Here is a 15481-nt window from a genome sequence, read left to right on the forward strand (position 1 = left end):
TCTTATATTACATCATCATTGCATTGGTGACTAGTTTTAAATACAACTTTTAAATACTTCTGTATTTTATAAAAAAATAGTTACTTCGAACAAGGATACAGTATGAATATGATTCCTGGATCATGAGGGCTTTTCCAGTGTATAATTTTTAGTTTTGATTACAAAATGCCCATTAACATGTTGTAACAACTTGTTACAATATGTTAATATAATTTTCATGTAACAAAATGTACCATGTTTATGATGCTAACAGCATTCTATACCAACTCATTTTATCTGTTATCCTATATGGTGTTGTCGTTTGGCTTTGTGTACTGGACAATTAACATTTTGCTAATATGAAGTCCACTGAATGATGTTAGGAAGCTTGTATAGCATTAGACAAAAAATAATAATAATAATAATATTAAGTATAATGGATGTATTCCTGTAAACAAGACTCAGTATTAATTACACTTAGTGTTGAGTGCACACATATGTTTCGACTGAATCAGCTGTTTGGTAACACACACCACTTGTGGGGGCTCAGACTGGTGAATATCTTTCAAATTCAATAGTAAATTTGAATTTTCTTCCTTGTTAAAGTGAACTGCTTTTAGTGTGGGGGCAGGGGGAGTGGTATGATGTGTGTATGTACACACATGTGCGCGTGCGCGCGCACACACACACACACACACAGTCCTCTGAAATGTATTGGGACACTGCATCCCTAGGAAATATTATTAATTCTGCAGATCACTTGGCAGTAGTCAGATGGCAATGCCAATTAAAAGCAGGATACGAAGTGTGATCATAAAAGTACAGATACTGATTTTTATCTCAAAATTGTGTCATTGTAGCAAGTTGCAACATGACTGCATTTTTAGTGGCTCATCTAGACATAGTAATGTATGAATCACCCATTTATCTGTGTTCAGTCTGAATTAGTGTGCAATGAATAGTGTTTTATGTGTTTCCTTATATTTTAAAATGCATGATTTCACTGACAGTGAATTTGTATATAATTTTGTTTTAAATTTGAGAAAGGTGCAACAGAAACCCACAAAATGTTAAAAATAATTTTCAGAGAAGTTGCTGTGTCATTTGAAGACTATGCAGTGGTTTCAAAGTTTAAAGAGGTCCACTTTTCTATTGAAGATAATCCTTGTTCTGGCCACCCTTCAGCTCCTGAAAGCCAATGATTCAGTCACTTGTGTTCTTGATGTGATGAGGAATGATTGACATTTAACTATCTGCAAAGTTGCTAGTGAATTTTGGATTTATTATGGAACCTGTCGTTCAGTTTTAACACAAGATTTGGGAATGTGACATTTCAGCCAAATCTGTACTTCACATTCTCATTGATGATTACATAGAGAGTGGCAAGTTCTTGTATGTCAGGATGTTGCTCACAACACACTGTGTTTCTTCTGTCATTACTGTAACAAATCTTGGATATGTAACTATTACCTGAAAAAAGGCCCAATCCTCTCAGTGAAAGACTTATCTTCTCCAAATCCCCAAAAAAAGTGAGACAATCTTAACATGTTTGCTACCAAACATGCGCCAGCGCATGATGTGGCATCATTACCCAGTAGCCAATCACGTGCCAGATTCATTAGACGTTAATATGAAGTTCTCAACTTTGGTTGGCATTGTGTTTCTGCTGTGTATAGTTGTTTCAGCATCAAGTAAAGGGTGTAAACTATATGTAGTTGTATGTGGTGTTGAACATTTTGTTACGTGATGTGTGGAAAAGCCTTGTAATATGAGTTGTGCAGATGATAGTTTAGCAGGCCCGTCACGCCCAAAAAGAAGAAAAGTGCAATATAAAAAATCCCTTACAGATGAAGAAATTGCAAAAATGTTGGAACAGTTATCTGACATATATCCCAGTGACATCAGTTACGATGATGGCGAAGATTTTATCCCTCCAAAGGACGCTTCGGATTCGGAAAGTGTAGATGAAGAAATTATTGTGGAAGAGGCTTCACTTCCACAGCAGGATTCCAGTGAGTTAGAAAACGTCATGTAGGAAAATGACGTAACATCGATGAAACAGTTTCGTTTTACAAAATCCGAGTCTCTGCTGCAACCCGTGTCAGGTGATAATCCTATAGATACTTTTGTCATTTATTGACGGAAACACAGTCGGTTTCTGGCAACAGTCTCCTCCTCCTATGCTGTGCTATTGACAATAGCATACTGACTCATGACCGGCAGCGAACGTGTTAATCAAATGTGAAGATCATACTTAGTGTTTTTTTTTTTTTTCTTTGTCTTACAAGACATTGCCTATTATGAACCAGGAATACTACAAAATATTTCTGCACTGATTGTGTGATGCTGTTCTGAGAAAAGAGCTAAAAAAATGGAATTACCACTTGCATCATAACAATGCCCTTGCACATGTGGCATTTTTCATTCAAGAATGATTAAGGAATTATTCAGAATGTGACATAGGAGCTATTAGCAATTCCAAAAGACGCTATCAGGAATGCTTACAGAAGTTGCAGAAGCATTGTAACAGTGTATACAATGTCAAGGAGATCCACTAAATAGCCAGTAAGCTTCATCATTTCCCAAATATTAGTTCTGTCTCCTAACTTTTTGATCACATCTCATATAAAAGGTATGTGTGTGCAGGTAGATGGAACAGAATGGAAAAAGAAACGGACTTGGGTACCCTCAAAAGAGATGTGACCGAAGTTTTCTCATAGTAGGCATGACCATTTGCCAGATAGTACAATTGTATGCTAATTGAAGACAGAACCATTCATCTGAAGCCAGATAAACCACCATAAATGGCATATCAGAAACAATATGGAAATAGCACTGAACCTTATGGGACTCCACTTGCAATACTAGTCTATGATCAGTTTTGACCATTTATATTCACTCTCTACCTTGTACCATCTAATCTACAAAAAAGTCATCCATGCAAACTTTATAAAATACTTTACTCGTGTCTTAAAAAATAATGTCAATATTATGATTCTTTGCATTCATTTATTTTGCACCGTCCTCACAATAACCAATCACATGTTTTTGTTGCTTCAAGCTTAATAATTTGCACAAAACATATAGACCAGATTTTACTTTTTTTTCGCAAGTAATTAAGTGAAACATCAAACAGGTGTGTGGAACCTCGTGAGTTCCTCTCTGATATTTCAGTTGTGCACTGTGAACAGTTGCCATTTTAGTTCCTGTTAAATCACCTTTATGCTCTCAAACTCCAAATGTTACGTCATCTCATGAGAGAAACATTTTAGGACTTTTGTTGAGTAATTAGCTGATAAAACATAAACTGTAAAATACAAGAGAACTATCAAAATAGTCATTCCCTACAATCCTTCTTGTAATGATTTTTATGTAGAGCTTTGTGAAGTGAAGTAAATGAATAATAAGGCTGCTTGTTTTTCAGTATTTCATATAAAACTATTCAATCTCTTGATATTAAAATAGTTTTAATTGAAGAAATATTGGTGACCACGTCCATAGACCAAATGCAGGGAAAAAGTGTACATCTATAATTTTGAAATTTAATGCTCTTATCAGTTTTCCCGCACTGAAAAATGGAAGTAGCTATTAGTTTCAGGTTTATATTTTAAATGGTTATAACTCCTTCCCACTTCTAGTTTTTGCAAATGGTTATAATCCCACTGATCCATTTACATAGAATTAATTGTTTTTGAAAATTTCTGCTTAAATATGTTGACAACATTTAGGGAAAAAATATATCTTGATTTTGTATATCACATGTTTTGAGAGGTTTCTTATCTTTTCATTAAATATTTAACTTTTAATATCTTTATTTAAGCTTGCTCTCTCTAGTTTTATTTATTTATTTATTATTTTTTTTGACTCAGGTGGAGTTTAGCACATCGTCTTTGTTACTCGTTATTTAGTAATAATTGTAGTTAACCACAATTAACACTATTTGTTTTTTCCCATGATAATTTCATTATATGGAAGTATCTAAATTTTAATAATCCTGATAAATTTTAATGGTTATTTGACTTTGCATGTTAAATATTTGTTATTTGTTCATCTTTACTTGGTTATTTCAAACAAGTTGATGGTTTATTGTTTATAAATAGAAAATTGATTTATTTGAAATTAATTAGTAATTTTCATATTATTATCCTTTATTGTTTATTATTTTTAATTTTGTTTTTCAGATCAGAAAAATCACGTAATCCTACAGTTCGAATAGTCAATATTATTGAATATTTAACATTTGAAGTGTTTAAATACACGTGTCGAGGTCTATATGAAACTCACAAATTTCTCTTCACCATGCTTGTGTGCTTAAAAATTGATACCGATCGTAAATTTGTTACTTATGAAGAATTCCAAATATTAATTAAAGGTAATGAATTGAGTAAAATTATTATAATGCACCCTGAAAATTATTGAGACTTATCCTGATAAAATGTTTAAAAAAAATGCATAGCGAGTAACTTAAACCTTTTTTTAATTTCATGAGTTCATAAATATATTAGTTCTCATTTAAACATTTACAAGAATTAAATATAGTATAAATTAGTAATAAGACAGATTTCAATTACATTATACAGCATTTGACTTGAACCTTCTAATGTTTTAACTAGTTAATTGCATTACATCAATAGTAATATAATTTTGTTAATTCAAAGACCACTTTTCCAAGTGATAGAAATTAAATTAATTTAAAAGTTAGTCAGGATAAAAATTCTACATTTGTGCCTTAAATAATCCTAATTACCAAATTAAGTGGCAGTGTTTCTGAATTCTCCTGTGGGAGTCCATTATCAGGTTAAAGGAGAGGATCAATTTATTCTTTCTTTCAGAGAAAGGATCCATAACATTAATATTACTAAAGTATACAGAAATTATAACATGGTACTGCATTGGTTAAAATGTTGTAAAGAAATAACATAATTTTCTGTATGATTTCATTATAGTTTTTAACATTAACCCAGTAGCAGACATGCCCCCAGTCACAAAAACAGTCGCATGGCAGCTGACAGGTGTCCAACTTTATTTATTATTTCTGGAAAAATTTTTCATTTTTTTAAATTTCCTTGAAATACATCAATTTTGGTGTATTTCCTTGAAATACACCAAAATTGAATCAAGCATTTAATTGATTAAATGCTTGATTTAATCTCTTACTAATGGAATGGAATACTTATTAAATATGAATTTTTATTTTTTTTTAATGAAAAATTTCAAAATTTTAAAATATTAGTCAGTTCAAAAACATTAAGTATATGAAAATTCAAACTTATATGTGTACATGTATTAATGCTTTGCCAAGTAGACAAAGAATAAAGATCATAATCATGAATTTGGTCCGGCTTAGGTCTCTTAAGACCTGTTCCGTTGTAGCTCCTGGAGGTGGTCGTGATCTTGCCATCATTGTCTTGGTCAACCAACATCTCTCTTGCCAAAGAATAAAGATAATAACTAAAAACGAAAATAATAATCAACATAAGAAACCATTTCACATCAATAATAATAATAACAATCAAGACAAAAAACACATTTTATATTATGATTAAACACAAAACAAAGAATATCTAATTTCTGTAATAGACACATCAGCTAATGAGTTAGCTGATGTGTCAAAAGCTGAAACTGAAATTGTATGACATGGCAAAAATATAAACATTGCTCATCATCTGATGAGTTTCCACATACTAGGGGATATCAAAAATTTCTTACCCTGACCTAAATAAAATATCAGTAGGAAGATACCATTTTTAATATAAGTTGTCTACATATTCAATAACTAAGATGTGAAATTTCATTCCAGTAAGTTATCGTACACCAGAGGTGGAGCCCGGAATGTGGGAAAGGACGCTATGGTTGACAAAGTGGAGTATCGAGCAGTGATCAAGTTCCTGCATTTGTAGGACAAGAAAGCTGTGTATGGGCAAAATTGTCCATCCTATGACACTGCAGAAAAGTGGAAATGGGAGTTCCAGTGCAGTCATACAAGTGTCTTTGACGAGCAAAGAGAAGGAAGGCCATCAACATCCACAGACAGTGAGACTGTTGCAAAGGTTGAGCAGCTGGTGCTGAGTAACGGATGTGTGACAATGAATTTCATTGCAAATGCAGTGGGAATTAGTATGGGTCCGCCCACATCATTTTACACGACCATCTGACGCATGTCTAAGGTCTCCCCACAATGGGTTCCAAGATTGCTAACACTTTTGCAGAAGCAATGTCGAATGTAACATTCTCACCAACTGTTGGATTTGTGTAATGCAGATGTTGAAAACTTTTTTGATCGATTGATGACATATGATGAATGCTGGGTGTACCAGTATGAAATGGAGACTAAAGACAAGTCAAAGCAGTGGAAGCACACCTCCTCCCCACCTCCCAAAAAGGCAAAGACCACTGCAGAGAAGGTGATGTCTGTGTTTTGGGACAGTAAAGGGGTATCCTGAGAGATTACCTACCTCGTGGTTCCACACTTACTGGAGAATACTACATAAATCTTTTCAAAAAGTTATGGAATGTTAACCAGAGGTGTCCGTCTTCTGTCAGACAATGCACCGGCTCACACAGCTGTTGCCACCACCAACTTTGTTGCCCTGTGCAGCTTTGAACTACTGCAGCACCCACCTTATTCTTCTGACCTAGTACTGTCAGACTTCTTCTTGTTTTGAGAAATGAAAAAACCATTGCGTAGAAGCCACTTTCATTCATCTTTAATCATTCATTTTTCCACTTCATTCATTCATTTTTCATTCATTCATTCCACTTCATTGAAGTCATCAATGAAGTGGAATTGATGGCCTGTCATGGAACACCTGCCTGTGCTCGATGCAGTGCAAAAGACCATGAAAGCAATGCATGTACAGCCACCAAACCCATTTGTGTCAACTGTGAAGGTTGAGCACCTGGCATACACAAGAGTTTGCCAGAAGTGGAAACAAGAAAAGTAGATACAGCAACACAAGGTAGAATTGAATATTCCTTATCAGGAGGCCCGGAAAATGGTAATGCCAATAAGCAGTACTAAACCAACATATGTGCAGAAGGCTGCAGGGAAGCAATCTGTTGGAATTCAAACAGATATTACAATCCCACCAAAAGAATCTTTGCTCCCATTATGCTCTACTTACTGAACACTCAAAAGCCAGTTAAAAACACCCAGTCAGCTGCCACTCTCATATCGATACCACCTACTGCTTCACCTCTACCTAAAGAAAATATTACAGAGCAAACAAAAAACCTGATTCGCTGCCTGTGGCAATGAAAAAATGGATATAGAGGTGAAGAAAACAAGTGATGACGTGGTCTTGGAACTTTTTTCGGATGAAGATATGGACTGGACAACGTCCAGTCTTACGATAAATCCAAGACTGAGAAACTAAAGCCCTCAGCCCTTCAGAAGCCTGCAGATGGACCTACCAAATCTAAATAATGTCCACTTTCAAATTTCTGCAGTGGAACTGCCATGAAACAGTGAAGACATTAAGGCCCTCCTACATATGTATGAGTCAATGTGCTTCTCCTTACAGGAGACATATCTAAAGGCAAATGAAGATCGTCATATGTGTAGCTGTTCTATCTTCCAGAAAGACAGAATTGGGGATAGACCTGCCCATGGAGAAGTTGCCATCCTTGTTGGTAACCGTATCCCCTATCAAACTCACTATTAATTTAGAGGCCATAGCTATCTTTCAGTAGAGTTTCTTGTAACTATCTTTTCAATCTATTTGCCACCTGGGAATAACACCTCCAGCAGACTTTGATGATCTCATTAGGCACTTGCCATCTCCTTTTTCTGTTACTATGAGATTTTAATGGACACAATACTCTGTGGGGTAGTGCTAACTTCAATGGAAGGGGTCAGACTATAGAGCACATTCTCGAAAACAATGACCTGGCCCTGCTAAATGTGGGACATACATTTTTCCATATGCCTACCCATATATTCACCGCAATTGATCTCTTTATATGCTCTTCCTCTCTCCTTCCTCTTTGTATATGGGAAGTTGAGGACAGCCTTTATGGTAGTGATGACTTCCCTGTGATATCCATCTTTTGCAATGGGAGACCATGTCACCTGTCTACCACAGTGGAAGACTGATCACGCTGACTGGAATGCCTTCAAAGATCTGGCAACATTTGATACCATCACAGTCAGCAAGGAGCCAATTAATGACATGGTAAAGCACTGTTGTCCAATCTGCAGCAATTGCAAGGAGTGTCCCCTTTGGAAACATGAAAAATGCATACAGCGATACGGCGATACAGCATACAGCGATACAGAGGAAAGGTTGAGCAGATGGGCTGAGAGGTGGCAAATGAAGTTTAACATTGATAAATGTAAAGTACTACACATGGGAAACAGCAACCCCAGAGCAACGTATCAACTCTGTGGTACTACACTGACAGTGGTAGAGAATGAAAGGGACTTGGGGTTAGTTGTGCAGGCAGATATGAAGTTCTCTGAGCAGTGCAGAAGGGCTGCAAGAGTAGCTCATGGAGTATTGTCAATGATATACAGGAATTTTTCCAGCAGGGATAAGGAGGTGATTATTCCATTGTATAAGGCGATGGTCAGGCCACACCTAGAGTACTGTATACAGGTCTGGAGGCCTCATTTCAAGAAGGATGTAGAGCTGCTGGAACGAGTACAGAGAAGGGCAACAAGATTAGTGAATGGAACAAAGGGGTGCTCTTACGAAGAAAGGCTTAAGTTTTGTAAATTACAGTGTCTGGAGACTAGGCACCAGCGAGGTGATCTGATAGAGGTGTATAAAGCCTTGAATGGTTTAAGCATGCTCAATGCTGATGGGATGCTTCCTCTAGAAAAATCACCTGAGAGGGCATAAATTCAAATTGAGGAAAGACAGATGTAGGATAGACGTGCGGAAATTTGCCTTTAGCCAGCGGGTGGTTGGTTGGTGGAACAGACTTCCATCCCTTGTGGTGGAGGTTGATAGCCTAAATAAGTTTAAGGCTCAGCTGGACAGGTATTTTGAACGAACAGAGGGGTGAAGTGGAAGTGGGTTTTTTTTTTTTTTTTTTTTTGGCTGATGCTGCATAAGCTTGCTTTCTTGCATCAAATGCCTCTACTCATGCTAATGATACAAAATTGAACACAATGTTGCCTACCAAATCCATACCGACCCTGAATACTAATAAACCAACCTATGCTCAAGTAATGAAAAAAGAAATATCGATTGCAACCCAAATGGTGGTAACCATACCACCAAATGAATCACAATCTGACTGGCCACTGTTCTACTAAACCAGCAAGAAAAAAGTAAAGCTATAAATATGCCAAATACTGTACAACCAGATGCCACCCTGCAGCAAAACACTACAGTACCTACTTCTCCTGATACAAACCAAACAGATTGCATGGACTTAGAAGATAGCTCACAGCAAGATATACAGGTATTAGAACTATTCACTGATGAGGATATGGACATGGGAAACTATACTTTCCGAAGAAGGGGAAAGGGAAACCTGAGTGAAACAAACCTTCAGCCCCTCGAAACAAATAAAGGGTTCTACTAAACCCAGGTAATGCTTACATTTCTGCAGTGGACCTGTAGAGGATATCACAGCAATTTAAATGACATCCAAGATCTTCTCACACAATATGATCCTATTGCTGTCTGCCTACGGGAAACCAACCTAACCCCAATAAGTATTTCTCTCCAGAACTATACAATTCATCAGCGAAATTGTGTTGTAAACAACCTGAATAATTCGGCACATGGAGGTGTAGCATTGATAATCAACACTGAAATAACCTCCAAACTCCCATTAAAAAGAAATCTTGAGGCATTTCCAGTACGAGTCCTAAAGAGCATGTCAAAATATAAGTTACAATGATCTAAAGGAATTAGTAGTACAATTTTCTCAACCCTACTTCATCATAGGGGACTTCAATAGTCACCATCCATTATGGGGAAATCAAAACATGGGTAAACATGGACAAATTATAGAAAAGTTACTTGACCAGCACAATTTGCTTACTCTTAATAATGGTGCACACACTTATATGCATTTACCTATTGGATCTACTTTGGCTATTGATGTCTCTCTCTCTCTATGCTTAGCATCCATATATCCTCTATTTGGAATTGACTACCCATAGCAATCCACTGTGTAGTGACCATTACACAGTGATATGCCAGATTTATACAAACATTCCCCACTTTTCTAAAAAACTGCTAAATGGGACTTTTTCAAAGTAAAATGGGATATATATATATATATATATATATATATATATATATATATATATATAAGCAACTAGCAATACTAGAAGAAAAGCAGGTTCAGCAAACATCCATAAACTTGGCCACAGAATATACAGGATGTCCACATGTGATTACCCTGATTACATTTTGTTACAAAATTTTATTACTATTGAGAGGTTAACAAAATTTAACCAAATTGTATGCTAATATTAAAAGTTTTTATCAATACATAAGGACTTTAAAGAACTTCAGCATGAGCGCCTCTTGTGGCATGTAGAATATCAAGGCGATATTCAATCTCTCTCCATACATTTTCTAACATCTGCGAGGTGATGCATTCGACTGCACGTGTAATCTGCTCTCGTAATGTTTCACTATCTGGAACAGTTGTTGTATACACCAAGTCTTTAACATATCCCCAAAGAAAGAAATCCAGTGATCCAGAAATCCAGTCTGGTGATCTTGGGGGGCCACGAACTCAGTCCCTCCCTGCCCATCCAACAGTTTGGAAATGTCTTATCCAAAGTGTCACAAACAGCTTGAGCCCAATGAGCAGGTGCTCCATCCAGCTGAAAGCTAACAGTAGGCTGCCTCTGTTCCAACTGGGGTAGAGCATAATTAATGAGCATGTCTAAAAACACGTATGCACTAATCGTGTTTTCGTGGAAGAAGACAGGTCCAATAATGTAATCATGTAATAGGGCACACCACACATTGATTTTGGGACTGTTATAAATATGCTCTCTTACCACATGGATTTTCGGATCCCCAAATATGCACATTGTGTCTATTGACTACACCACTAACATGAATTGAAGCCTCAATGGAAAAACTAATGTTCTGCAAAAACTGATTATCCTCGTCAATTTTATTCAATATGAGGTTAGCAAATTCCTCACGTTTATGATGATCATTTGGGTTCAACTGTTGAAGTATCTGAACTTTGTAGGCATATAGCTTTAGACATTTCCATAACACTTTGTGCACTTGTAACTGCCATGAAGCTTGTCGCACGGATTTACTAAGTGATTGCGTAAAAGCATCTTGAATTGCACCCACTGTTTCTTCGAAAACAGACAGTTTGCCAATGCTTTTCCCTTTCTCAACTGACCCAGTTGCCAAAAACTTTTCCATCCATGATTTAATAAGCTTTACATCTGGAGGATTTCTACTGTACTTGGCTCTAAAAATTCTCTGCACAGGAGATTTTGTTTCAGCTAACCAAACAACACTTTCACTAGATATTGATTATTCCTTCATCTCTAACCACTCCACTGTTAAAACATACATACAAGATTTAAATTTTTGTCATTGGTTGCAGTTAACTTACATATAGCTATTTTTAAATCACCAGTGGTACAAATAATTAGCCATAATTCAACTGAATTAATCACTCTTTTACCATGTGAAATTACTCCTGAAACTACAGCACTTATTTTACAGGTAATTTCTACTGTCACCATATAGGGAAAAAATGTCATTAATTAAGAAATCAGTAAAAGATAATTAAAGAAAGCATACCCATACCATTTGGAAAGCATACCATTTGGAGGAGAGGTGGATTCTTCTCCAAACCTCTCCTCCAAAAAAATCCACAGGGTTAGCATAATGCTGCTGCTTGTGTTACAACAGCAAGACTACAGAAGCATGTTTCTGCAGACAAGTGTAGACCCTGGAAGAAAGGAAGACTGAAAAATTAAGGGACCACAGGCATGATTTATTTGAGGGGGAGCACCTACACTAGTAGATATCCTTTTGGTAGGTATTGTGCTATTCCCTATAATTAAAAGGGAATATGACCTTATGGAAATATGACTTTTTTGGTCATAGTTCCCTAGTGAACTGCTTTTGGAAGCAGCTAAGCATTCACTAGTGCTCCCATACAATCTGTAACAAAGAAAATCAAAGAATACACAAACTTGAGGTGCCTCCGTAGCCAGGTGGGCAGGAGCAGCAGTGCATAGAACATGCTTCTTGATTAGACCGGGGGTTCAAGCCCGTGACCACCAAATACGGAGAATGCGGAAAGGTCAGGGAATGACCACCACATATCCCCGGAGCAATATGGCCTTAGTTGCTAATGCTCCTAAAAACCAAATAACAACAACACAAACTTGAACTTAAATATGACAAAACCCTTTTCAGTCTAACATAAGAAAACCAAACATGTAGAATGAAAATTTTTGTTATTGGACAACAGCAAATCAACTAAGCTGAATCTGATGTAAATGTACAAAATAAAATTACAAAATCAAGCTGCTAAAGAGAAAAATCTGTGTAATTAAATAAATACAAAACTCAATATATAATATAATATTAATCAACTAGATGACAGCATTTACTCAAAAAACTTAATAAAAAGACAAAATAAGAAGGGAAGGCTAAACCATAACCAAAGCACATCTGACTGATCAAATTATATAACATCATATAATGAAAAGTAAAGGATAAAATAACATACATAATGTTATTAACCAATAATTAAACCATAATTCAATTGGATTGGTGACACTTCTACCACATGAAATTAGTGCTAAGGCTACAGCACATATTTTACAAATAACTACTAGTTATTATATGAGGGAAAATGTAATTAATTAGCAAACCAATAAAAAATAATTAAGAAAAGCCTACCCCTATGATGGGAAGAATCCCAGATTTCTGCAAGACTGCTGCTGCCTACACAAGATTACTACAGAAGCACATCCTGTAGATGTGCTTCTGTTGTAATAAACTGGTAGAATAATCTGGTAAAAAGAAAGGTACAAATAATAAACTGGTAGAAAGGAAGATTGAAAGCTTAAGGGACCACAGGTGTGATTTTTTTCATGGGAGCATCAATACCTATAGGTACATTGTATAAACATTCTCCATACTAAATTCATTGTTATATTGTGAGCTGTATAAGGTGATGTTTAGATTACATGTGGTCTCCAGTAGCAGAATAGTAATTGGTCTTCAACATATAGATGTTAACCTGTTAGTAATGTGATAGTTTTTTTTTTTTTTTTTTTTTCAGGTGGAGCTGCTTTAGACCTCAAAACAGTAGCTCCAAAGACATGTAAATGGGTTACAGATGTTACGTGGCTTAATTTAGTAGAACTCAGCAAACTGGATTATTTTCGAGAGATATTAACAAAGGTAATATTATTTATTTAAAATTTTTTATGCAATTTATGTGCTATTTTTACTTATCTAATATAAGATCAGCTTATTCTGTAAAAAATTATTACAAAAGATAGTAGATAATGTGTTTCCATAAGCATATACATGAACATAAGTTGTCCTGTAATATCTTTTAAACATATATGATGGAAATAGATTTTAGAAATTTTACAATAAAAGCATAAATATAAAAACTGTAAAATAAGTTTTGACAATAAGATTTTAATATATGCTTTGTTTTAAAAATAATATTTAAAACAATTAAGAATTTTAAAATGTTTTTTAATTAAATAAATTTACACTTTATTGAATTCCTGCAATCAATATATATATATAATTGCAAAATGATGTCCCAACTAAACTGAATTTGAAAACTAAAAGACTTATTAAGTTTGAATTTTAGCATTCCCTAATATAGTTTTAACTTTAGAATCAGAATTTTTGATTTATTCATTATCTTGACATTATGATAATGTACTTCATAAATTTAATTAATTTTTTTATCCATATATTATCATTCATCACAAAACAGATAAAAATCACAACAGATAGTTGATGTTTCCTTATAAACACATATGCTTTAAAATTTTTTAAATAAAAGTTTTACAATATGTTTTTAGTATTTTAATAAAATTAATATTATACACATGAATTATAAATTTAACTAATATATTATTTTTATAAATGAACACTAAAGAGGGCCAAAAAAATAGGTAGTGTTTACATTTCCAAACATATACATACTTATAAATTTAAAATAAAAATAAACTAAGTTAAGTTTTAAAATAAAAGATTTATGTTTTAAAATACATATTTTCAGTATTCAAAAAAAAATTTCAAAATAACTTATTTTTATAAAACTTAATTGGAGCCAGAGTCACATGCAAGTGACTATGATCTTACTACAGTAGAAGGCCTCTTCTCCAACGTGATTGGGACTGGTAGCTGTTCAGTAAATTAAAAAAAAAAAGTCAGTTAAAGTGGCAAATCATAAAAAAATATATATACGCATGTACCTAAATCAGTAATTTTTGTCTGTTTATACAATGAAACATGATATTTTGCAGCATAATCCCTTCACTTTTCTTATATATATGAGCGGGCTGGAAATATAGTGAACCAAGTCCAATTTTTCTTCAAGTCGAGCTACAGCTATATTAAGTCCCTTCAAGCCAATAATTATTCAGTGAAAATGTTGACAAAGCCCTTAGTGCTTTAGCCTGCCGATAGAGAGCAGTGGCGCCTTATAATACTGAAGAACATCTGATAGTGTTCGTTGTTACAGTGGACCAAGTCCATCATGACCCTTTGTAATGTATGTGTGGAATGAAACAGAATGTGGAAGAAGGTCTCAAGAAATCTCAACTGTTATTATAAAGCATTTAAAAGATGACGCCAGTCAATGCGTCATCTTTTAAACATTACCAACATTACTCTCTGCGGGGGCAAAACCGCAATATAAAAGTTGCACTTAATTTACTGAAGATGTGCAACGACCGTTCTATGGCCGTCAATACAACTGTGAGTATTCATGGTTTCTGGTCACTCCTACCAATCAAATGATGCCGATTAAAGAGTTATAGAAAAGTTTAGTAAGAAAAATTCATTGATATACAGCAGTGATGACTGGATTAATTTAATAAAAAACCCAAAGAAAAAAGACCCACCATTTAAAGTAGTTGAACTTAAGCACAATGATTTTTTGTCATCAGAGCCTCTAGAAAAGGCTATAATCAACAGAAAGAAAAACATTAGCATTAGTAGAGGCATATAATGCAACAAAGAAAGCTTATGCAGCATCAGCCCATTTCACCCCTCCATTCGTTACAAATACCTGTCCAACGCAGCCTTAAATTTATTTAGACTATCAACTTCCACAACAAAGGATGGAAGTTGGTTACACCAACCAACTACCCACTGGCTAAAGGCAAACTTCCGCACATCTATCCAACATCTGTCTTTCCTCAATTTGAATTTATGCCCTCTCAGGCAATTATTCTGAGCAAGAGGAAGAATCCCATCAGCATTGCTCATGCTCAAACCATTCAAGGTTTTATACACCTCAATCAGATCACCTCGCAGGTGCATAGTCTCCAGATACTGTAATTTGA

At 35.0% G+C, this 15481-nt stretch overlaps 1 protein-coding gene across 1 annotated transcript in view; it reads left to right on the forward strand.

Moving 5' to 3' along the window:
• LOC150085960 (dynein axonemal heavy chain 8-like) overlaps positions 1-15481 on the forward strand; it is a 1559705-nt gene that overhangs the window by 1271325 nt on the left and 272899 nt on the right. The window contains exons 76-77 of the mRNA XM_090374756.1: positions 4161-4351; positions 13225-13346. Coding sequence (XP_090230882.1) covers positions 4161-4351; positions 13225-13346 — 313 coding nt within the window. The remainder of the gene's footprint in view (positions 1-4160; positions 4352-13224; positions 13347-15481) is intronic.

The sequence above is a fragment of the Mastigoproctus giganteus genome, chromosome 5, assembly GCF_048544385.1.
Source record: "Mastigoproctus giganteus isolate SK-2022 chromosome 5, ASM4854438v1, whole genome shotgun sequence".
Lineage (NCBI taxonomy): Eukaryota > Metazoa > Arthropoda > Arachnida > Uropygi > Thelyphonidae > Mastigoproctus > Mastigoproctus giganteus.